At 45.2% G+C, this 20,990-nt stretch overlaps 3 protein-coding genes across 3 annotated transcripts; 1 reads left to right on the top strand and 2 right to left on the bottom strand.

Annotated features, from left to right (window-relative positions):
• Nucleotides 1-1,246: 1,246 nt before the first annotated feature.
• pgam2 (phosphoglycerate mutase 2 (muscle)) lies at nucleotides 1,247-3,592 on the bottom strand. Its single transcript, XM_073477769.1, has 3 exons — nucleotides 3,095-3,592; nucleotides 2,798-2,978; nucleotides 1,247-1,743 (listed from the first exon to the last, which is right to left on the bottom strand). The coding sequence occupies exons 1-3, from the start codon at nucleotides 3,509-3,511 to the stop codon at nucleotides 1,574-1,576; spliced, it is 768 nt and encodes a 255-aa protein (XP_073333870.1). The 5' UTR covers nucleotides 3,512-3,592; the 3' UTR covers nucleotides 1,247-1,573.
• A 4,006-nt stretch (nucleotides 3,593-7,598) lies between these two features.
• On the top strand, nucleotides 7,599-9,979 carry nefla (neurofilament light chain a). Its single transcript, XM_073478386.1, has 4 exons — nucleotides 7,599-8,639; nucleotides 8,759-8,883; nucleotides 9,077-9,491; nucleotides 9,635-9,979. Exons 1-4 carry the CDS (start codon nucleotides 7,599-7,601, stop codon nucleotides 9,977-9,979), a joined length of 1,926 nt encoding a protein of 641 aa, XP_073334487.1.
• Nucleotides 9,980-15,060: 5,081 nt separating this feature from the next.
• nefma (neurofilament medium chain a) lies at nucleotides 15,061-18,828 on the bottom strand. The gene is made up of 4 exons (XM_073478574.1): nucleotides 17,770-18,828; nucleotides 16,809-16,933; nucleotides 15,934-16,717; nucleotides 15,061-15,879 (listed from the first exon to the last, which is right to left on the bottom strand). Exons 1-4 carry the CDS (start codon nucleotides 18,826-18,828, stop codon nucleotides 15,061-15,063), a joined length of 2,787 nt encoding a protein of 928 aa, XP_073334675.1.
• Between the last annotated feature and the right edge of the window lie 2,162 nt (nucleotides 18,829-20,990).

Raw genomic sequence — 20,990 nt, 5'->3', positions numbered from 1 at the left:
TGCAAAAAATGCAGCATTAAAGGGTATTTTATGTTGCTGTACAGACAGAGGTGGAAGAATTACTCAGATCTTGTATTTTTATGTAAAAAGTAGCAATACCAGTGTTGAAATACTCTTGCAAGTAAAAGTCATGTATTTAAATTTTTACTTAAGCTAAAGTACAAAAGTATTAGCATCAAAATATACTTGAAGTACCACAGTAAAAGTACTTGTTATGCACACTGTCACATGCCAGGAATGTATAAGATATTATTAGATTGTGGCGATGCAGTAATGTGTTCCTCCCTTTAATGTTGAAGCTAGTAAAGGTGATTTAACTAGTTAGAGTTTATCTGCTGGGTAGCTTGTCAACTTACCCTTGGGGATCAATACAGTTTTATCTTAATCAGTTATATTACATCTGATTTATTTGTTGGTTAATTGTATTATTTTGTATTAAACTAAATCTGCAAAGCAACTGGTAACAAATGGTCAAATATGTGATGGAGTAAAAAGTACAATATATGCCTCTGAATTGTAGTGGGTGAGATGTATAAAGTAGCAGAACATGGAAATACTCAAGTATACCAGAAAATTGTACTTTAGTGAATGTACTTAGTTACTTTCGCCCACTGCATACAGGTGGATGACAAAGCAGTGTGTCCAAACCAAAGAGCAGCATCAGTTCTCCATGGCATCGATTTTTTGTTGACTCTCCGGGTGGGAAAGATGCGTCCTTGTTCAGTGTTTTGATGCCAGTGGTGGACATGACATCGTTTGCAAAACCCATTTAACAATTCAGTGATTCTTTGTGTTCTGTGGATAAAGCTTATGTAACAGCTTATGTATAAGTTATGATCCTCCTCTCACTTATTCAGGTTTTTCCTTTAATTTGTCATGTGTCTCTTACCAAGACCAAGATTTTATTTGATCGGGAACAGCTTCAAATGATTCTTCGTCTGTGTGATTCTCAGTTTGATCTGACTAGAGGGAGGAAAGGCAAAAACTCTCAGACAAGCTCCCTCCTGCATCATGGGAACGCTGCCAGGATGAACCCACTGACTTATCTCTCAGACTCCCTCCCTCTCTCTACCTCCAGGATAAGATTTCACAGCACCTTTGCACTTTGCTGAAACCACTGCTTTCCAAATGGGAAAAAGAACAGGAATAATAGATTAAGGATGACAATGTAATTTGAGGAAAACAAAAAAGGGAGACAGAGACACAAGAAGATAAGGAGGGAAAATGAAACAGACACAGGCCTACGTAAAAACATGGTTTCTTTATTGGTTGTGCCAGGGTGGTGAAGCCCTTAAACAGTTAGGGCTCGACCACAATTTAAAAGGGCTGAGTGATGTGCGGCTGCATAAAGAGTGGAGCCCGGCTGTCTGCTTTGATCGACGGACCATCCCTCTGTCTGTCGTTTACACAAACAGGGTGTTGAAAATGGCCCGTCTCCAAAAGAACCATTAAACATTTCCCCAGTTGGAATGCACTACAAGGATGGACAAACGGTTAGGAGGAAAGGTCGAGGGAGAAAAAGGGGGGGAAGAGTCTTTCGTTCTGCCTCCTCACGGAGCCTCCGGAGGCAGGCTTACTTCTTGGCCTTGCCCTGGGCAGCCACGGCCTCCATGGCCTTCTTTACGGTTTCCTTGTCACCGAGGAAAGACATGGGCTTGATGGGCTTCAGGTTTGCATCCAGCTCGTACACGATTGGGATTCCTGTGGGCAGGTTCAGCTCCATGATGGCCGCGTCGGACATACCTGGAAAAGACAGACAGATCAGCAGACAGAACAGAGGGAATGTAATGGATACAGTAAAAGGCTGTCTGGGACCCAGCTAGGCAGACAGGAAGGACAGAAGTCTTGCATAATAAAAGAAGTCAGCAGGGCAAATTTTATTTATATCTTGATTGTATTATTTATTCTTTTTACTGCAATCTGTGACTTATAATCTACTCCTCCAACATCTACCAGTCCTATCTGACATTTACCATTGCCCTTTAGGCTCTCTGGCTCTTCCTTATCCACGTCTGGCAAGTACAACCTTTCTACATAAAGGTCGCGACTGTAACGGGAACCAAGCTCCTGACCCTCTCCCCTGTCCCTGAGCTTTAGCATGAGAGTCCCTGTGTGCTATTTTTGTCCACTGTAATCCACAACAGTGTGTGTGTGTGTGTGTGTGTGTGTGTGTGTGTGTGTGTGTGTGTGTGTGTGTGTGTGTGTGTGTGTAAAGGCAAGTATCTGTGATTATTTTAGGCCTTGGCCTTGTATGCAAATGCACCGAAAGCCATTTTCAAAATGAAATGTTCAGCTCATTTGCCATTTTGTGGCATTGGATTGTATAATGTCAGTGTTCACCTCTGCTTCACCTCTTCAGTGTTTTAAAACTCCACCAATTTTACACATTAAAGTGCGTTTACAGGTCGTGGGGATGATATTACATATGTGAAAAAAGTAGTATATAACATTTTGTGGAAGCTGCATTTAACCTGATAAATTGTGGCTACGTTGCATTGTGGGTAATGTAGGCACCAGGTTTTCAACATTGCAGCTCTACAACACTGTTAGTCTAATTTTTTTTTTATCCAATGCATTCTTGTTTTTTTCAAAAGCTGGCACCTACGTTACCCACGCAACCACTGTGTGACATCACTGGAGACAATTTATCTAGCTTCCTCCGGCGCCACAAAAGGCTTTATGCTACTTTTGTTTCACATATGCAGTAGTGCTCCCCAAGACCTGTCAACACACTTTAATGTGTAAAAAAAGGTGGAGTTACCCTTTAAGCTGTCCACCTCCACACTGTGACACTCACCCTCCAAGTGCTTGACGATGCCACGGAGGCTGTTGCCGTGGGCAGCGATGATGACGTTCTTTCCCGCCTTGATTTCAGGCGCGATGACGTCGTTCCAGAAAGGCAGAGCGCGGGCGATGGTGTCCTTCAGTGACTCACACGTGGGGAGCTCGCCAGGCTTCAGATTCTTGTAGCGCCGAGACTGGAAGGTAGCGAAGAACAGTGGTTGGAAGTTTACTCCCACAGCGATAAAAACAGGAGTTACATAACAGAGAGAAAAGACTTTAACTTTAAATGTATTCATGCCAGCTGTCTCACCTCACTGATGATTTTGTGGTAAGGGTGGTCCTTGTCCATGGGTGGAGGTGGGATGTCGAAGGAGCGGCGCCAGATCTTCACCTGCTCCTCTCCGTGCTTCTCAGCCGTCTCGGCCTTGTTGAGACCGGTGAGGCCTCCGTAGTGACGCTCATTCAGACGCCAGGTGCGGATCACAGGCAGCCACATCTGGTCTGTGCCCTCCATGATGGTCCACAGAGTCTTGACGGCGCGCTTCAGCACAGAGGTGTAGCAGATGTCGAACTTCATTCCGGCCTCCTTGATGGCCAGGGCTCCACGCTTGGCCTCCTCCATGCCCTTCTCACTGAGGTCGGCATCGAACCAGCCGCAGAAGCGGTTCTCCTGGTTCCAGGCGCTCTCACCGTGGCGCACGATAACCAAACGATGGGCAGCAGCCATAGTTACAGTGTGTCTCTTGAGTGTAGCTCAAACACAAAACCCTCAGCCCTTCTAAGTTGCGCACACTGGCCGACCAACAGTGAGCCCAAGCCAGCATACCACACTCTTTATATAGCAGCCCGGGTAGGGACAGCGCATAGCAGACAGGCCTCCTGATCTCTCCACCTGTGAGAGGCACTCACGCTCTGATGGGCACACAAGTCCAGCCAATGGAGCCAGACCTCCGCTGGGCCGGTTGGACATGTGGTGGCTGGGAAGGGCAGAGGTCAGATATTAAGCCAAAATAGCAACATGACTTTTAAACTGAGATAGGTGGAACAAAAGTGTAAAGATCAGAGTTGGCTGCAGAGAGGCGCCTCACTCTTGAGATGAAGAGTCTGATCACTGAGGGAGAAGCTGCAGCTGAAGTCTTCATATGTTTAGTAAATATCCGGGCTTTTGCTGTGTGTATAACAATGACAGAGAGGCTCAAACAAGTCCAGTCAGTTTCAAAAACCCTGGTAGAGGAGGATCGACCGGCAACATGTTTCCAAAACACAGCTGAGCTAACAGCTGCATACAGTGTGCGTTCATGTGGTTTCTCTTACTGTGCACAGAACTAGTGCCAACCAAACACATGATGCAGCTATCTGACTACCACAGCTGCAGCTACCACTCTTTCTGCTGAGAATAATAATGACCGTTAATATGATTGTGGCAAATATTAAAAACAGGGTAAAGATGCAGGAAAAGGCATAAAAGGAGAGTATTATAGTTTAAAGTTTAAAAAACAGTCATAAATCCAATCTGAAGATCTTGAACAGCGCTCTGATTCATGATGTCCTGAAAAAACCCCATATCTTAGCACATAATAAGAAAGTCTCTGTGTTAAATCTTCAACAGGCAGAGGGATTGTAAATATAAAAGTGTCATTTCTGTCCATCACCTCTAGGAGCTGCTCTCCTACCATTTAAGGATTTTCACATGAACCATGCAACATGTGACACTGTGTTAAGTATATCATTTCAGTGCTGCTGTCCTCAGTATCACCACAATAAACGGCACGATTAAAGTTATTGTGGAGCCTTGAGTTGAGAAATGCCTCCCGTTCCACCCCGCCAGAAATGTTAGAGACAACGAGTCGGAGCCACATCTTCTGCAGTATCCTTCATTGGAAGCAGAGGTGCACTCCAGCTTACAGAATGCAGACAAAAGTGCTGATTAAGCTCGAAAACAAAGCCACAGGGCCAACGCTGAGCTGTCAGACAATGTCTGCTGCCACTCCCAATCGAATTATGGATCCATATGTAGGAAAAAAAAGGAGAAATCCAACAGTCCAAAAATATGATATTAATGTAATTCCGGGCAGAAGGCCAACAAAGAGGAAGCTAACAGGGATGATGCTGCAGGAACAAACACTGGATGGATCTCTCTGGTGAAGTTTATGGTGACATTGATCAAAAATGAAACAGGTTTCAGTGTTGAAATAATGGAGAAGTAATACCTACTTTGTGCTTTAGCCCAGTGTTTTTGTTTTTTGGCACATGTAACTGTTCTGTTCGGTCTCGCTGCTCTCATCAATCCCTCTAGGCAACCATTTTCCAGCAAAAACGAGCTGATAAGCCTGCTGTGCGCTACGTGCCATGCACCAAACAGCTGGCGGATAAAGTCGCAGACTGGCTGTTGGGGTATTTTCTTCAGCAGTTGGTGGAGATCAGAAAGCAGGTTCAACAAACTCTGAGCTTAAAACTAAACTCTGAGTTGGCTAAGCCTAAGATAATAAGTATGTTGAGCATGTTACTGCAGCAAGTGAGCCAGAATTGTTATCTCTATTTCTGATGAGTTTCCCTCATCTCAGGCTTAATAATCACTAATCCTGCTGAAACAGGGCCCAGAGGAGAAGGAGAGTAAACACTGGACTCAGGTGTCCAGAAATGAGTCACACTATGAGCTCTGTTAAGTCACAGTCTATGTTACACTGAGTTCTGGTGCATTGCATTCAGCTGGTGTGTGTTTTTGGTCCCATTAAAGATCTGTGTACCTGAGCAGCTAAGCCCTGAATATGGGGTTTGTTTTGTTGTCTGGCTAAATGTCATGTTATGTTATGTTTGTATGTTGAACAGAAGTCTGACAATAAAGCTCAATGGACTTAGATGTCATTTTGTTCTTTATATAACTGTATGAAGCAGGCAGTATGATGTATTGTGGTGGCTGTGTCTCTGTCAACTTGTTTGGATGTTTCTTCTGCCCTCTAGTGGCCAAAAGGGGAACTCATGTGCCTTTAAAGTTTTGATAAATACTCGTAAAGCAGGCTATTTTACTTCCACCACAATTGCCACCACATTACAAATTTTAAATTAAAATTGCAAATGACAACATGTTAGTGCGAGAACCTGGAAATCAGCTCTGTAAGAGTATCAGTCCACTTTCATCTCCTTCATTCCCCCCCCGGTCCTGTAAGCATCTTGTCTGCCTAAAAAACAGCCCCGGTGCAGATTGTCAGACTGCTGTTCAGGGTGGGAAAGAGAAGTGTACACAGGGGAGCTTGTGTGATGGCAACTGTTACGATGACTCAGCCTGCAGCAGAGTCCATGCAGCTCCCACTGAAGTCCCCCACCTCTGCCTGCCTGCCTGCCTGCCTGCCTGCCTGCCTGGCTTCAGTTTGGGCTTTAGCTGTCTGTAAGCACCGGGGGCCTCTGCTGCATAGGCAAATTACTAGCGCGTTAAAGGAAACGAAGGATCATGCACATACACTCACGCAAAAAGCAAGGCACAGATATTGCTGCAAAGCACTGCAATGTATGTTTATGCATGGAGCTAAAAAGCAAGATGAATTTCCCAGCCTAAAATGAATCATTGAGCCACTGCATACCTGCGCACACACACAGCCAGTCACACAAGTAAAGAAAATGCATGTCAGCAGCTGGGTGTAATTGACCTGCCAGGGTATCTGTGCTGCAGATGAGAGGGACTGTTTGTCTTTTTTAGAACTGAAAGAACAACCGGACAAAAGGCGAAAAGGCTCCTCCGCCGCTGATTCTTTCATAAATGAAGAATATCTCTTTCTCTTTGAAAGAACGTAGAATATGAACAGTTGATGAGTGACGCTTGCTTTCTCCAATGTCAGATCATAAAGGAAACATGCCTTATTTATGAAATACTGTACATTTCTTGTGACACTGGTACAGGCAGTGCAATGTTCTCATTAATTCATGCAAAAAAGGGGACAGAACAGCCTTTTTTGTTTCTAGCTGTGTCTCTGAACTCAGATCATTTATGCCTTTAGTTTTCTATAACTTGCTTCTGCAGAGTCAGAACAAGATAAGCAAAAAGAAATGACATAAATGAAAGAGCAGGCACAGCATTACACTACTAATTAACCAATCTCATATAAAAAAAATAGCAGAACTTATTAATGTACCAAGAAATCACAGCTTACACACGTTTTCCTGCTCCACGTTGTGACCTCTTACCTTCTGTTTGGGTGGGACTCTACCACTGCAGGTCTTTTGAGGTCGTGGCTGTAGTTCTGCTCTCCGCCAGAAGGAGAGATGCTGTGTCACGATTGTTAAATCAGGACAACCCCCACCCCCACCCCCTCCCTCTCCCTCTCTCTCTGTATCCTGCAGTGATGATAGCACAGCAAGTATGTTTGAGATATGTTTTTGCTCCGTTTAATACACAGAACCTCTAATAAAATACAGTATATCAGTTATTTGCAGGTTTGCTCTGGTCAAAGTCCACATTTTAACTGTCAATGTCAAAGTCAGGACAGGAGAAACAGAAGATGGATCCTATTAAGATGTAATTTTGCCACCTCTTTTCTTCTCTCTATCTTTAACCCTCCCACTCTCGCTCCCCTGGCCCCTCTCCTTCTCATCTCTCCCCGTTGCAGTGTAAGCCTATCGAGCCTGCATTGTCAGAGTTTGGGGAAAGCGCTTGCGTCAGAGCTCACTGTCCCGCTATAAAAGCACAGGCTGCTGCAGCAGCAGGCAGTCGAGGCTTAAACCTGAGCCCTTCGTACACCTCCACACACACACACACACACACACACACATACACACAGAGGAGAGGGAGAGCAGCCTGTGCTCCCAACAACAACTCAACCATGAGTAGCCTCGGATATGACCCCTACTATTCCACCTCGTCATACAGGCGCTGGTATGTCGAGGCTCCCCCTCGGGTGGTGACCAGAGGAAGGACCCACTCTGTCTACTCCTCTCACGCTTCCCCGCTGTCCTCCTCCCGTCTGCAGTACTCATCTCCCGGCCGGGTGCTGCTCTCCTCCTCCTCACAAGCCTCTTCCCTGGAGCTGGAGCTCAACCAGGCGGCCCAGATCAGCTCTGAGTTCCGTGCTGTCCGCACCCAGGAGCGCAGCCAGCTGCAGGACCTCAACGACCGCTTTGCCGGCTTCATTGAGAGAGTGCGTGAGCTTGAGCAGCAGAACCGTGCTCTGGAGGCAGAGCTGCTGCTGCTGAGGCAGAGGCACACTGAGCCGTCCCGCCTGAGAGCACTGTACGAGCAGGAGGCTCGGGCCCTGAGAGCGGCTGTGGATGAAGCCAGGGCAGAGCAGCAGGCTGTCATGGGACAGAGGGAGCGTCTGGAACAAACCCTGAGTGCTCTGCAGGGTCGATATGAAGAGGAAGTGCTGGGCCGTGAGGAGGCTGAGGGCAGGCTGATGGAGGCCCGGCGTGAGGCCGACCAGGCTGCCTTAGCCAAGGCTGAGCTGGAGAAGAGCATCGAAACCCTGCTGGAGGAGCTGGCCTTCCTCAAGAGGATTCATGAAGGCGAGGTGGCCGAGCTGCAGGCCCAGGTCCAACTGGGCGTCCAAGTGGCCGTGGAGTCTGAGGCCGCAACTCCTGACCTCTCTGGTGCCCTCAGGGACATCCGGTCCCAGTATGAAAGGCTGGCAGCAAGAAACATGCAGGCAGCAGAGGAGTGGTTCAGAGGGAAGGTGGGCTCCATGACTGAGACGGTGGCCCAGCACAGCGACGCCGTGAGGAGCTCCAAGGATGAGGCGGGAGAGTACCGACGCCAGCTCCAGACCCGCCTGCTGGAGATCGATGCGTGCAGAGGCCTCAACGAGTCCCTGGAGAAGCAACTGCACGAGATGGAGGAGAAGCAGAGCGCTGAGATTGCTGCTATGCAGGTCAGTGGCGGCTGCAGGTGCATGAATTCTATTATAATGTGTTAAAAATTATTCAGATCTTTTGATTTTTGGGGACATTAATCTTTAAAACTCTGATAATTTCCTTATCTCCAATTTAGGACACCATCGGAGACCTGGAGGGCGAGCTGAGGGGCACCAAACAGGAAATGGCGCGCTACCTGAAGGAGTACCAGGACCTTCTGAATGTCAAGATGGCGCTGGACATCGAGATTGCTGCGTATAGGTGAGAAGCGATGAGAAATCAAACTGGATTTCCGGGGATCAAACTTCCTATTAGTGTTGATGTTAGCACTTTAAAGTGGTGCATTAATACCCAATCAGGAGGAGACACAAGTTTAGATTCAGAGGTTGTTCACAAGGTCATTTATGGTGAAAATATTTGAAAATGAGCTGAGACTTTTCCCTAACCTGTACAGGAAGCTGCTGGAGGGGGAGGAGTCTCGCTTCAGTGTGGGAGTGGGCGGGGGCGTGTCCTCCCTGTACAGCCACAGCCTGTCAGCGCCCTCCTACGTCCGGCCCGTCCTCTCCAGCCTGAGCTCCGGCACCACCTACCTGATGACGTCGCGCCTGCTCAGCTCCAGCGTCAGCACCACCGAGGGGATCATCTCTGCCAGCCAGGCCCATCAAGCAGAGGCCAGCCCACCTGCAGAGGAAGAGGAGGAGGAGGAGGTGAAGGAGGAAGAGGAGGTGGCAGAGGAGGAGAAGGAAGAGGAGGGAGGAGAGGAGACAAAGGAGGAGGAGGAAGAGGAGAAGGGGGAGGAAGAGGAAGGCGAGGAGGAGGGAGATAAGGAGAAAGCAGATGAAGAGGAGGCTAAGGAAGGAGATGAAGAGGTCAAAGAAGGAGAAGAGGGTTAGTGGAGTTTTTGATTATATTCTATAATTGCTTAATGATTGAGGTCATTATGATAAATATTGATAAAATTCTCATTTACACAGGTGGCGATGAGGAGGAGCAAAAGGAAGAGGTGACAGAGGCTGCTGAAGAAGAGGGGGAAAAAGAGGAGAAAGGAGAGGAAGAGGAGACCGAGGTTAAAGAAGAAGCACAAGAGGAGGTAAAAGCGGAAGAAGCTGAGGACAAAGGTGAGGACGCAAAAGAAGAAGAAAAAGAGGACGAGAAGGAAGAAGAAAAGAAAAGCGAAGAGAAGGAGGAGAAAGAGGAGAAAGAAGACAAAGCTGACGCCAAGAAAGACGACAAAGCCGACGAGAAGGAAGCTGCTCCGAAAACAGACGACAAAGCTGAGGCCAAAAAGGAGAAAGAGGAGGGAAAAGCAGCCAAACCGGAAGCTGCCGAAGAGAAAAGCACAAGTGGTAAAAAGTAAGCCTTCAGTCAAGACTGTCCATTAGCTCAATAACCAGTAGAGGCTCCTTCGCTATCCTCTCCAATCTGCTTGTTAACATGGTGCTCAATAAAACAGTCCGACAGCCATTTACAGCAACAAATCAAGGCTAACTGCTTTCCAATACCCAAAGTACATTAAGGTCTGTGTGCACACTTCCTGAGGAGTGTAATGTGTGTAGTTGCCGAATGCAAATGTGAGTGTGTGAGTTTTTGGTGGTGAAATAAACGCCTCTTAAAGCCACGTGTGTCTTTGATTCTGAGCGTAAATTATTCTTTACATATCTGACAAGTATATGATTTACAGCATAAACCCCTGTTAATGTTGCGTGAACAACAATGTGAACATTTGTCATTCTCTTATTCCTCCTTTCTTAGTCAATCAGGTGATTAGAATATATTTTAGAACTCCCATAATGCTTTGCTTGATGCAAACAGGAAGTATAAGCATGCAATTCATTCAGTGAGTTAGGCTGTTGCCTGTAATTAATTACAATTGACAAATAGGAAGTAAAAGCATGCCGAATTAGCTGTTAGCAGGTACTCCTTGTAATGTAACCCTTAATGTACTGACGAGTTTCACCAGATCAGTTTGATGCTGAAGAAAATCTAAAATCGTGAGGATTTTCAGGCAAGTTCTGTAGCTACAAGGAGCGTCTTTCTTTCTATTATTTCTAAGTGGTTTTACAGATGTTTATTCACAGTGGACACGTATTTAAGAATCTGTGTCATGTCTCTGTTCAAATTTGACTGAGTTATGACTCCCAGAGGAGGTCCCAGAGTGCCACTTTTGACACAAACTGTGGCAACTGGCACTGAGGGTTTCTAAGTAGGCTACTTTAATCTCCTCCTTTAGCTGTGTGTCACAGCTGCTGCTGCAGTCAAACCGCAGTGACCTCTCATTGTTTTTGCGCCCGTCTCTTTCAACAAATGAAAAACTTCATTCGTAAGCAATCAAACACACCTCTGCTCAGTTTAATACAGCCAGAGGTTTTACAGCTACAGCACTCATTTGTCTGGTGTGACTCTCCATTTACAACACCCCACCCCTCGGTGTGAAGAACTTGCAAAGCGTAGGGATAGGGCTAGGTTGAGTAGTTAGGGCAAGAGGTGTACTGGAATTGGGCCTTTAAGACACTGACATTGACAGAGCCTTGAAAAATGTGGGGAAATTATATATCATCCATGCAATTTCAGCTAATGAACACTATATTCTCATTAAAAGTTTGTTAGCTGATTTGATAGTAAGCATAATATAAACTACTTCCAGGAAACAGAGGCCACCCACAGTTTTTAGAAGAGTCATGACGTCAAGTAATTTTCAGTACTGGTTTGTTAATATTAGCTTACATTAGCCACTATAAGCTACTGGTCATACCGGATTTATTAAGGCTATTAGTAGGCCCAAAATCCCTGAGATTAGTGAATTGAGAAAGTACTTTTTATTCATTTTGTATTCAACTTTTCCTTTTATGAAAGAAAGACAGGGATTTTCTTTTTTTCAGGCGTGATAGTCTCAGGTCACAGTAACATGAAGGTGAAGGGAAGGTGGAACAGAGGACGAAATGAGCTTCGGCTATTCTTCAGACAGGAAGCCGAGCTCCCAAACCTTTTGACCATCCATCCATCATCTGTGACGAGCAACCTAGGGCCAATTAACCTACCTGCACGTCTCTGGACTTGGCTCCCTGTGGGAGGAAGCCGGAGTACCAGGAGAGAGGCCACGCAGACAGAGAAAGCACCCAGCTGGAATTCAAACCAATGACATTCTTGCTGTGAGGCAACAGTGCTGAACACTGAACTACCAGGTCATTCCCATCAAACCCTGTTCAGGTGTTAATGTGTCTAAACTGAGACAAAGTGACACACACGATACATTACTGTATTTGCATGCTTACTGACAAACTAAGATAAATTATGATAATTACTCCAATGTGAGAATGTTCTGTTTTATTATCCATTTACATGTAAAATATAAAGGCTGGCACCTGTTGAAACTGATTATACCTTCATACAAGATGACTCATAACCTTGTTGTTGCAATTACCTCAAATTACTATTTTTACAGAGACTAGAAGTAGCCATGTATCATCTCTCCCTTTCACATCTATAATCCTCCCTGATGTGATAAGAAGCCATGCACATTATCCTCTGACACCCGGCGTCAGACTGCAGCTGCTCTGTTATTTCACTCCCTCGGATAGACATTAACTGTGGACAGTCTGCAGCAGCAGTAGGCTCTCTGCATCAAGGCTGGAGCCCTGCTGGCGAGTTTAAAAACAACTTTAGACGTTGATGCAGTGCTATTTCTTTGCACACAGCCTCTGTGTGATAAGATCTGCCATCACTTCTCTGGGTTTATGCTCCTGCTGCTGACATAAACAAGAAAATGCCACATATTTACACCCTTTTGGCAAAGTAGTTCAGCAGCACATCAATCAGAAGTAAAGTTAGAGAAATATCTCTCAGTGATACACTCGCTGATAGACATAGAAGTTAATCTCTCCCATCCTTTCAGCATGGCCAGTCAAAGCTTGTCTTTCTCTTTTATTAATATCCACTAAAATGTCATGAACATGATTAATGGCAGTACATTACAGGAAATTAAATAACGTTTTAAAATTAGATCAGATAAGTTACATCCTCAGTTGATGACTTCATTTTAAGAACATTATTGAGAAATTTGTTTTAAGTTTAAGAGCTGCTTTTCATGATAAAATCATTTTTCATCTGAATATGAATCATTGATCTCATACAGCATACATTAATGTGGTCGATATCTTTAATCATTCTGTTTAATGAGATATGTAAATTATCTGGGCGAAGGACCAGACACAACTATTACATGTATTTGTTTATCTATTTTACCTTTAAATACTCCAGAATGACCGCCACAGATTGATATTGGTAATGTTTTTGTGGTGAAGATAAGCTGAATGAGTATGATACTGTTTTATTAATTTGAAATTATTGTTGTGTATTTAATGCAGTTTTATTTTTGTTTTGTTTCAGCTGACAGATTTTATTTGCCTCATTGCAGTCCTGAAATGTTTTAGTGGCTAACACCTATTATTATAACTTACAGTATTTAGTTATGAAATTAATGACTTAAAAATATTTTTTAACCCCTATGTAATCTTATGTGGTCAATTCATTTAGCCATGATTATAAATAAACTTTATTTATACAACACTTGTGTAAACATGGTAAACAAGGTAACACTCTAATAACCATCATTAATAAATGGTACATTTATAGTTAAAGGAGCAATATATAAGACTTGCCCCCCTGTCAAATCCATACATAATACAAACAGGGGGCAGCATATCACTAGAGTAAGCATTAGCTGCTGCTAAATAACTAGCTAGTTAGCTAGGTTAGCCATGCAGCTAGTGGTCCGGCCTCTGACTCCAAAGAGACGGGAGAGTGTTAATGTTTACACAGCTAGCTAAGGAGCTTTGAATTAGGATGGGCCGAGGCTAGCTGGTTAGCATGCTAACTTCAGAAGATATCTCTGCAACACAATACATAAACCTCATAATTTCAGAAGCGTGGTTCACATTGTGTTGATTATTTTAGTACATGTTTTCATGTTTTCAACTAAAATTCTTACATATTGCACCTTTAATTATACTTTTGCTAAAAGTCATTTCACTCTTAAGAAGTAATGAAATGCTTTCTAAACCATTTATTAGGCTGCTTTACTGTAAAGTTGCAACTGATGTTTATAATAAAATGATTGATAACTAGTGTGTAGTTCATCTGTACATTATATTGATACCAATATAAAGTTTCAAGTGAATTTTATCAACCTTTTATCAAAATTGTTTAATAGATGTTTTAAAAGCATTTGTTAACAGTGAACTAACTATTAACTAATGTTTAATTAACTTTAGATGTACTGTATATTATAAAGTGTGGCCTTGGTCTTGGTTCAACCATGTTTTGAAAAGTGTTGTATGAATTTTTAAATAGTATAGAGGATCAAATACATTTTAACTTAGTTATTCATTTCATTACTGCTTTGCTGTTGAGTTGTGACACTTTCAGCCACTTAACAACTTAATGTAACTCCTCTAATGTAATGTTTGATACCTTTATAATTGCAAAACATACAATAATACATGCATACAAAATGACAAGACACAATCTTCTTTTTTTGAATTCATTATGGCATTTATTGAGCAAATGCTGCTGGGAAATCGTTCATGATGAGTAAAGTCATGGGATTGCAAACAGTAGCACCTCATTTATTTCTGTATTTAAATTCAAGTCCATCCTATGCATACAAGAATGCACAAATCTGCACATTTACAGTGTTTTTTTTTTTTTTCATTTGCACTCAGGTAAACATAACAGACACTGATAAAAAGCATGTTTAAGGCTAAGAGTTTCTTCACGTTTCGTTAAGCTTTAACTGCTTCAGTTACTGGATGTATATGGTTGTGTGTTTATCATATCGCTGCCTGTCTCTTTCTTCGCTGCATGTTGTGTATTTGTTAGTTTTTTTTGGCTCAGTAGGAATCTTCACGTGTCGAGTAAGGCTTCTTCAGTGTGGAGGACCCGTCCCGCCGGCCTAGTCCTCCTCCTCTTGCTTAAACTCAAAACTTTTAATAACATCTTGCTCGCTCTCCCACCCGCATTAAATCTATTCCTTCTACATATTTACTCTTTTTACAGTGTATTTCTACCATACATACAGATAAGAGAGGACGTACTCCCCTCTCCTGAGCTAGCATGCAGAGACCCTCCCCCCGCCCTCCCTCCCATGAGCTCACCCTTGAACTGCAGAAAAGAAAGAAAAAGAGGATAAAATGTCTCAGTCGCTTGCTCCTGACCGCGTCTGCAGCGAAGCCCCATGAAAGCTGTCACTCAACATGCATCTTTTGAAATTCGTAGCATTTAAGTTTTGGCTTCTCTCTATGATTTGTTTCGTATGTTTGAGAGTGGTTATTTTTATTACATCGCTCTAGCTGTATGATTTTTGTTATGTTAGTTCAGGGTTGATTGCTTGTCTTCGCGTCCTCTCCTCTGGCCCCGCTCCTCTGGATCAGGCATCTGGAGTCAGTTGCCCTCGGTCACCTCCTTGATGGATTGGGTGGAGTGCTTCTCCGTCTTCTTGGTGGCGACCATCTTCTCAACCTCCTCCACCTCCTTCACCGTCTCGGTCACGGTGACTGATTTGGTGACATGCTTGGAGCCGTCCTCTCCAGTTGTGATCGTCTCCACGGTTTTGGTGATGACCACTTTCTGGCTGCCATCTTCCTTGACGGGGCTCTCGTCCACGCCGTTGGCGATCACGTCGGCTTCTTTCTCCTCGTCCTTCTTCTCTTTCTCCTCAGGGCTGCTCTTGTCCAAGTCGCCGTTCATGGCAACATCCTTCTTTTCTACCTTCTTGTCGTCTGTCGGCTCACTCTTCTTCTCTGATTTCTCTTCAGCAGCCTTAGGAGCCTCAGGCTTGGCAGTCTCTGTCTTTGGGGATTCAGCTTTTGGGGATTCAGCTTTTGGGGATTCAGCTTTTGGGGATTCAGGTTTCGGGGATTCAGGTTTTGGGGATTCTGACTTAGGGGACTCAGCTTTCGGGGAGCTAGGTTTGGGGGATCCAGCCTTCGGTGAGCCCTCTTTGGGGGACTCAGACTTGGGAGATGCTGGCCTGGGAGATTCAGATTTAGGGGACTGAGGTTTGGGAGATTCAGATTTAGGGGACTGAGGTTTGGGTGATTCAGACTTGGGGGATCCAGGCTTTGGGGACTCAGGCTTTAGAGATTCAGGTTTTGATACCTCTGTTTTGGCGGCTTCTTCCTTCTTGGGCTCGGGCTTCGCAGCTTCTGTTTTCGGAGCTTCTGTCTTGGCAACGACTTCTTCTGATTTGTCATCCACTTTCTCCTCTTTCACCTTCTCGTCTTTTTCACTATCGTCCTTTTTGTCTTTGTCTGCGTCCTCTTTCTCATCTTTCTCATCTTTCTCATCTTTCTCATCTTTTTCATCTTTTTCATCTTTCTCATCTCCGCTTTTGGATGCTTTGTCACTGGCGGCGTCTTCATCCTGATCGCCGGCCTCCTCTTCAGCGGCAGCTTCCTCCTCTCCTCCGCTGCCTTCTTTGTCTCCGGCCTTCTCTTTGTCTGGAGAGGCTTTGGACTCCGGAGCTTTGGAGCACAATACTGTCTCCTCAACTTCCTCCTCCTCCTCTGCTCCCGCTTCTCCTTCCCCTTCATCGCCTCCCTCTGCGTCATCCCCTCCCTCGTCCTCTCCCTCACCCTCTTCTTCCTTCTCTCCTTCCTCACCGCCTTCTCCCTCACCCTCCCCTTCCTCATCGCCACCTTTTCCATCCTCATCCTCCTCCTCCTCCTTAGTGGGTGCGCTGGCACTAACTTTAGCTTCTGTGGCAGCTACAACTTCCTCCTCCTCAGCCTCTCCCTCCTCTGCCTCACCCTCTTCTTCTTCTCCCTGTCCTGCCTCTTCTGCCTCCTCTTCCTCCTCCTCTCCCTCCTCTCCTCCGTCTCCGAGCGTGGCGGACAGCTCTTGTGCGATCTCTGCCAGGGCCTCATCGATGTCGGACTTTTCATCCTCGACCCTCGTCTCCTCGATGATCTCCTCCACGAACTTGTGCTGCACCTTCAGCTTGGTAGCTTCTGATTTGGGCTTAGATATTTTGGTGGGGGTGACGGCCTGGCGGTAGGGGAAAGTGCTAAAGTGGGTCTCCTCGCCCTCGAGGAGTTTCCTGGGAACAACAAATGTGTACATCATGAGTTTTGAGACAGAGAAAAGTAGAAACTGTGTTAAAATGTGAATTCTAAACTTCTCTTGAGTACCTGTATGCAGCAATCTCGATGTCCAAGGCCATCTTGACATTGAGCAAGTCCTGGTACTCGCGCAGGTGACGAGCCATCTCCCATTTGGTGCTCTTGAGCTCATTATCCAGCTGGTGAATTGTCTCCTGAGGGGAAAAAAACACAGCAGACACAACACAAGATCGAATGAGTGTCATAAAACTGTGCAAGGCAAAGCTTTAAACTCTCTAAAGTGTTCAAAATGTCCAAAAGCTTTGAAAACCTTTGTCTGCCTGACCTTAACTGACCTTAATCCAGCCCTCTTTGATTCCCCTTGCAGAGTTTATAAAGTCTGTAGTGCAGTGAAGGCTGTTGCTTTAATATATTCTGACGCATTCTGGAGTTGTTGAATGCCTCTCTTTTTCAAGGGCAGCCTCCACAATTGTCAATACACTCGCCCACCCCCACCCCCACCCCTAAATCTCAGTGGTGTGATGCAAGGACAGAGCCAATGAAGGCATCGACCCGTGCCTCTGACTCAGCATCACAAAGACAGAGAGAGAGAGAGAGGGGGAGGGAGGGAGGGAGGGAGAGGGAGGGAGTCTGCTGCAGTGTCTCCCTTTAACCATTTCCTGACAATTGGAAATCTCTCAAGAAAGTCTGAGCACTTGTAAGCGCAAAGATGAGCTCATCGCAGTCGTTACGCAGCAGAAAATGTCTCGACACAGACTCTCAATCGTGATACAGACACGAAAATATGACCCTTGTTACCGTTATTAAGGAAGTTTGCTGTTTTTAAGTCCCTTGATTAAAAACTACGTCATCAAGACATTAAAAAATATGAAATGTTAAGCGCATTAACTTAACTCCATCTGAATGATAGCAAGTTTTAAACACAGATATATTAGTTAAATCACAAAACGTTAACTAAGTTGCCAGTCTAATAGTAAAAAGTCTATCCACGCCATGTCTTTACGCACGGCTCTGTGGCTGCGTCCCTTACCTGCAGGCTGGCCAGGTCGCTGTTGTGGCGGTCCTCGATGTCGTTCAGCTGCCTCTCCAGAGAGTCTCTTGTCCCGCGGACGGACTCCAACTCCACCGTCTTGGACTGCAGCTGGCGGCGGTAGTCAGAGATCTCATCCCGGGCGGACTTTATGGCGTCCTTGTTCTGCTCGGCTGCCTCGGTGAGCTTGGCGTAGCGGCACATGAACCAGCCCTCCACCTGCTGCAGGTTCTGGTTGGAGTGTCCCTCCAGCTCGCAGCGGATCTCCCGCAGCGCCTCGGTGATGTTCGCCTTCTGGAGATCTTTCCTCTCCACCGTCACCTGAGACGCCTGGATCTGAGCGATGAGCTCGCTGACCTCTTCCTCGTGGTTATTGCGGATGAAGGCGATCTCATCCTGCAGCGACTGAACTTTCTTCTCCAACTCGGACTTCACCAACTCCGAGTCGCTGCTGTCCTTCTTCAGGACGCGGATGATCGCCTCTGTCTCCTCCCGGATGCGAGCCTCTTCGTCAAAGCGGTCCCTGATCCGCTGGATGTCCTCCTCGATGTGGTCGGTGTCGAGCTGGATCTGCGCCTTGTCATGGTTGATCTGCTCCAGCATGGAGCGCAGCTCCTGCAGCTCCTGGTCGTACAGGTCTCCCAGCTGGGAGCGCGACACCTGCTTCTGCCGCAGTGCCTGGATCTCCGCCTCGATCTGCTTGTTCTGCTGCTCCAGGTAGTGCACCTTGTCAATGTAAACAACAAACCGGTCGTTGAGCCCTTGGAGTTGCTCTTTCTCGTTAGATCGCTTGTAGTCTCCGTTCAGGATGGAGGTTTGGGTATAATCAACGCTGTCGGCGGAGCTGAGCACCGTTGAGCTGTAAGCTCGGGACACCGGCAGGTTCACGCTCCTCTTGTAAGAGGTGGTCATGGTGGAGCCGGGACTTGCCCGGGACCAAGACTGGGAGCGAAAGCCGCTGGAGGGGGTGCCGCTGGAGCGGCTGTAGCCGTAGCTGGTCGTCCTAGTGTCCATAGTTCTCCGGAAGGGGCTCCCTATAGTGTCCACCGGGTAGCTCATCCGGTCACACTACCGAAGGGGATGTGAGCAGGAATGAAGGGGGACGGTGCAGGAGGTGGAGGCGTGTATGTGGGTGTATGTGTGTTATGTGTGTGTGTGCAGGTGAGGGGTGTATGGCTCTCACAGCGACTGATACCAACTCTGACTGCTCCTTTTATAGTCAGTGTGAGGCTGTGCCGCTTACGAGCCAACACCAAGCACTTTTATTTCGTCCATTGATGGAGGAGGGGGGGAGGGAGCATCTCTGCCAGGGAGCCTGCGAGTGGTCCCGGGCCCCGTCCGGTGTGGACCACGTGGGCTGGAGGCGCTGCATGGGGGTCCGATTTAGATAGACAGATCTGAGATCAGATCAGATCAGATAGATAGATAGATAGATAGATAGATAGATAGATAGATAGATAGATAGATAGATAGATAGATAGATAGATAAACTGAAGTGTTTCCACAGCAAAAAGTCACCAAGTAAAAACGGACCAAGATATTAACTTGTCTGTATCTGTATGGGTGTATGTGTCCTGTCACTTCAGCACCATGGACAGCGACCAGCAAAACAAGTTGTCAGTTGTTTGCTGCTGTGATAAACTATGAATAATACTATTATTGACTGAGAATGTGAAGACTCTGTCATGCTTTGTCATCACTTTCAAACAGAGAGGCTATGTCATATGAATAATAGCAATATGTATCTGTATACCTCCTCCTGTGTGCCTTAACATGCAAAGTTAAAAAAAAACACAAAAACAAAGAGAGACAATCCCATTTATTTATATTTGCTAATAAATTAGGATTAATTATTGTTCTCAGAGGAAAATAAGGTCCCCAGAACTGTGTTTGAAGCTAGAAAGGTGGCAGGGTCCGCCACATATAACAAAGTAAAACAGTATGAAATTGTGTTGTCCTTTAAGGTCAGTTTATTTATTCAGTTTATTCAGTCATGAAAACAAAGAGAGTTTGTTTATTTAGTTTGTTTAGAAATAAAAAAAATCAGTCAATGAAGATCTTTCTCTTCTAAATAAAATTTCTTACCCAAAACTGCATAGTGCACCTTTAATGCTGCATAGATGCAGGGTAATACTGATAATAATAATAATAATAATAATAATAATAATAATAATAATAATAAGGACTTAGTATGCCGATAATTAAAAATGTCACATTTAAATGTATTTCTGTGTAATAAAACTCAGATCCAGTCACTGATTCACAATTTTTTCCATTTATGTGTAGAAACTGATTTGATTTTGATCATTTGTAACTTCAGTGAAATAGATATATATGAAATAGATATATATATATGAAGGTCAAATGTTCAAAACACTGCAAAATGTCAAGATTTAGCAGATGATCTTTTCACATGTCCAGTTTACTTTATACATTTTAAAAAACAGAACTAAAAGTGTAATTTGCTCAGTCACAGTCTACGTGTGGATGTTGCAAAACTGGGCCATTTCGTAATCTCTCAAATGAGGGAGCTCATGTTCTGATTGTACATTCCTGAATACTGTATCCTAACGTTTGTACACACACTTTCCTTCTGCAAGGAGTGTCTCTACCGCTGTCTGTAGGATCCTCACTATTGCAAGCGCAAAGCCACATGGGAATTGTGGCTGATCCATCCCTTTTTCCGAGACATTCTCCCTCCAGGAGAGAGACGCCTCAGTGTGGTCTGCCTGTCCGGTGGTTCCGACAGGGCCATTGATCTGGTATCAATCTCGACGCTTCACTCTAATCTAGGGTCGCATCAGGTCAATGTGAAACGATTCCCAATGGCTGGAGGTAATGCACCAAAAACAGCTGCATTAGTGCTTTTTACAGATCCATTACCTAATGCATTTACATGCAACGGCAGGTGCAGTCATAAATCTGGCAAACTTAACTGATAAAGACACTCCTGCACAAGTATCACCTTTAAAAGTCTGCTTGTTATGGGTGAGGTTGTGAGTAGAGAAGTTATTCTGCTTTTCAACACTGAAAGAGACGTTTTCCATTAATCACCTGTCTACATTTTCTCGTACCCCTCATTGGCTTTCCAGTGCGAGCCGAAGTCAAGCAGAGCTAATGCATCAAGCATGGCCAATTTTAGATTGCTCCAGAGACAGAAAGGCAGACAGGGAGAGAGCTAGACTGAGAGGGAGGGAGAGAGAGACGGTCACAATGACTTT

Source organism: Pagrus major, chromosome 12 (genome assembly GCF_040436345.1).
Source record: "Pagrus major chromosome 12, Pma_NU_1.0".
In the NCBI taxonomy this organism is placed as follows: domain Eukaryota; kingdom Metazoa; phylum Chordata; class Actinopteri; order Spariformes; family Sparidae; genus Pagrus; species Pagrus major.
This window is presented reverse-complemented; position numbering and strand designations above follow the sequence as displayed.

What these genes read in the sequence shown, in the direction of transcription:
- pgam2 (XM_073477769.1), bottom strand. Translation starts at nt 3,511, where the DNA reads ATGGCTGCTGCCCATCGTTTGGTTATCGTGCGCCACGGTGAGAGCGCC. An exon ending in ACCACAAAATCATCAGTGAG is followed by an intron (nt 2,979 to 3,094) that starts GTGAGACAGCTG and finishes GCTACCTTCCAG; the next exon opens with TCTCGGCGCTACAAGAATCT. An exon ending in CATCGTCAAGCACTTGGAGG is followed by an intron (nt 1,744 to 2,797) that starts GTGAGTGTCACA and finishes TGTCTTTTCCAG; the next exon opens with GTATGTCCGACGCGGCCATC.
- nefla (XM_073478386.1), top strand. Translation starts at nt 7,599, where the DNA reads ATGAGTAGCCTCGGATATGACCCCTACTATTCCACCTCGTCATACAGG. An exon ending in ATCGAGATTGCTGCGTATAG is followed by an intron (nt 8,884 to 9,076) that starts GTGAGAAGCGAT and finishes TAACCTGTACAG; the next exon opens with GAAGCTGCTGGAGGGGGAGG. An exon ending in CTAAGGAAGGAGATGAAGAG is followed by an intron (nt 9,492 to 9,634) that starts GTCAAAGAAGGA and finishes GAGGTGACAGAG; the next exon opens with GCTGCTGAAGAAGAGGGGGA.
- nefma (XM_073478574.1), bottom strand. Translation starts at nt 18,828, where the DNA reads ATGAGCTACCCGGTGGACACTATAGGGAGCCCCTTCCGGAGAACTATG. An exon ending in GCGACCTGGCCAGCCTGCAG is followed by an intron (nt 16,934 to 17,769) that starts GTAAGGGACGCA and finishes TTTTCCCCTCAG; the next exon opens with GAGACAATTCACCAGCTGGA. An exon ending in ATCGAGATTGCTGCATACAG is followed by an intron (nt 16,718 to 16,808) that starts GTACTCAAGAGA and finishes TGTTGTTCCCAG; the next exon opens with GAAACTCCTCGAGGGCGAGG.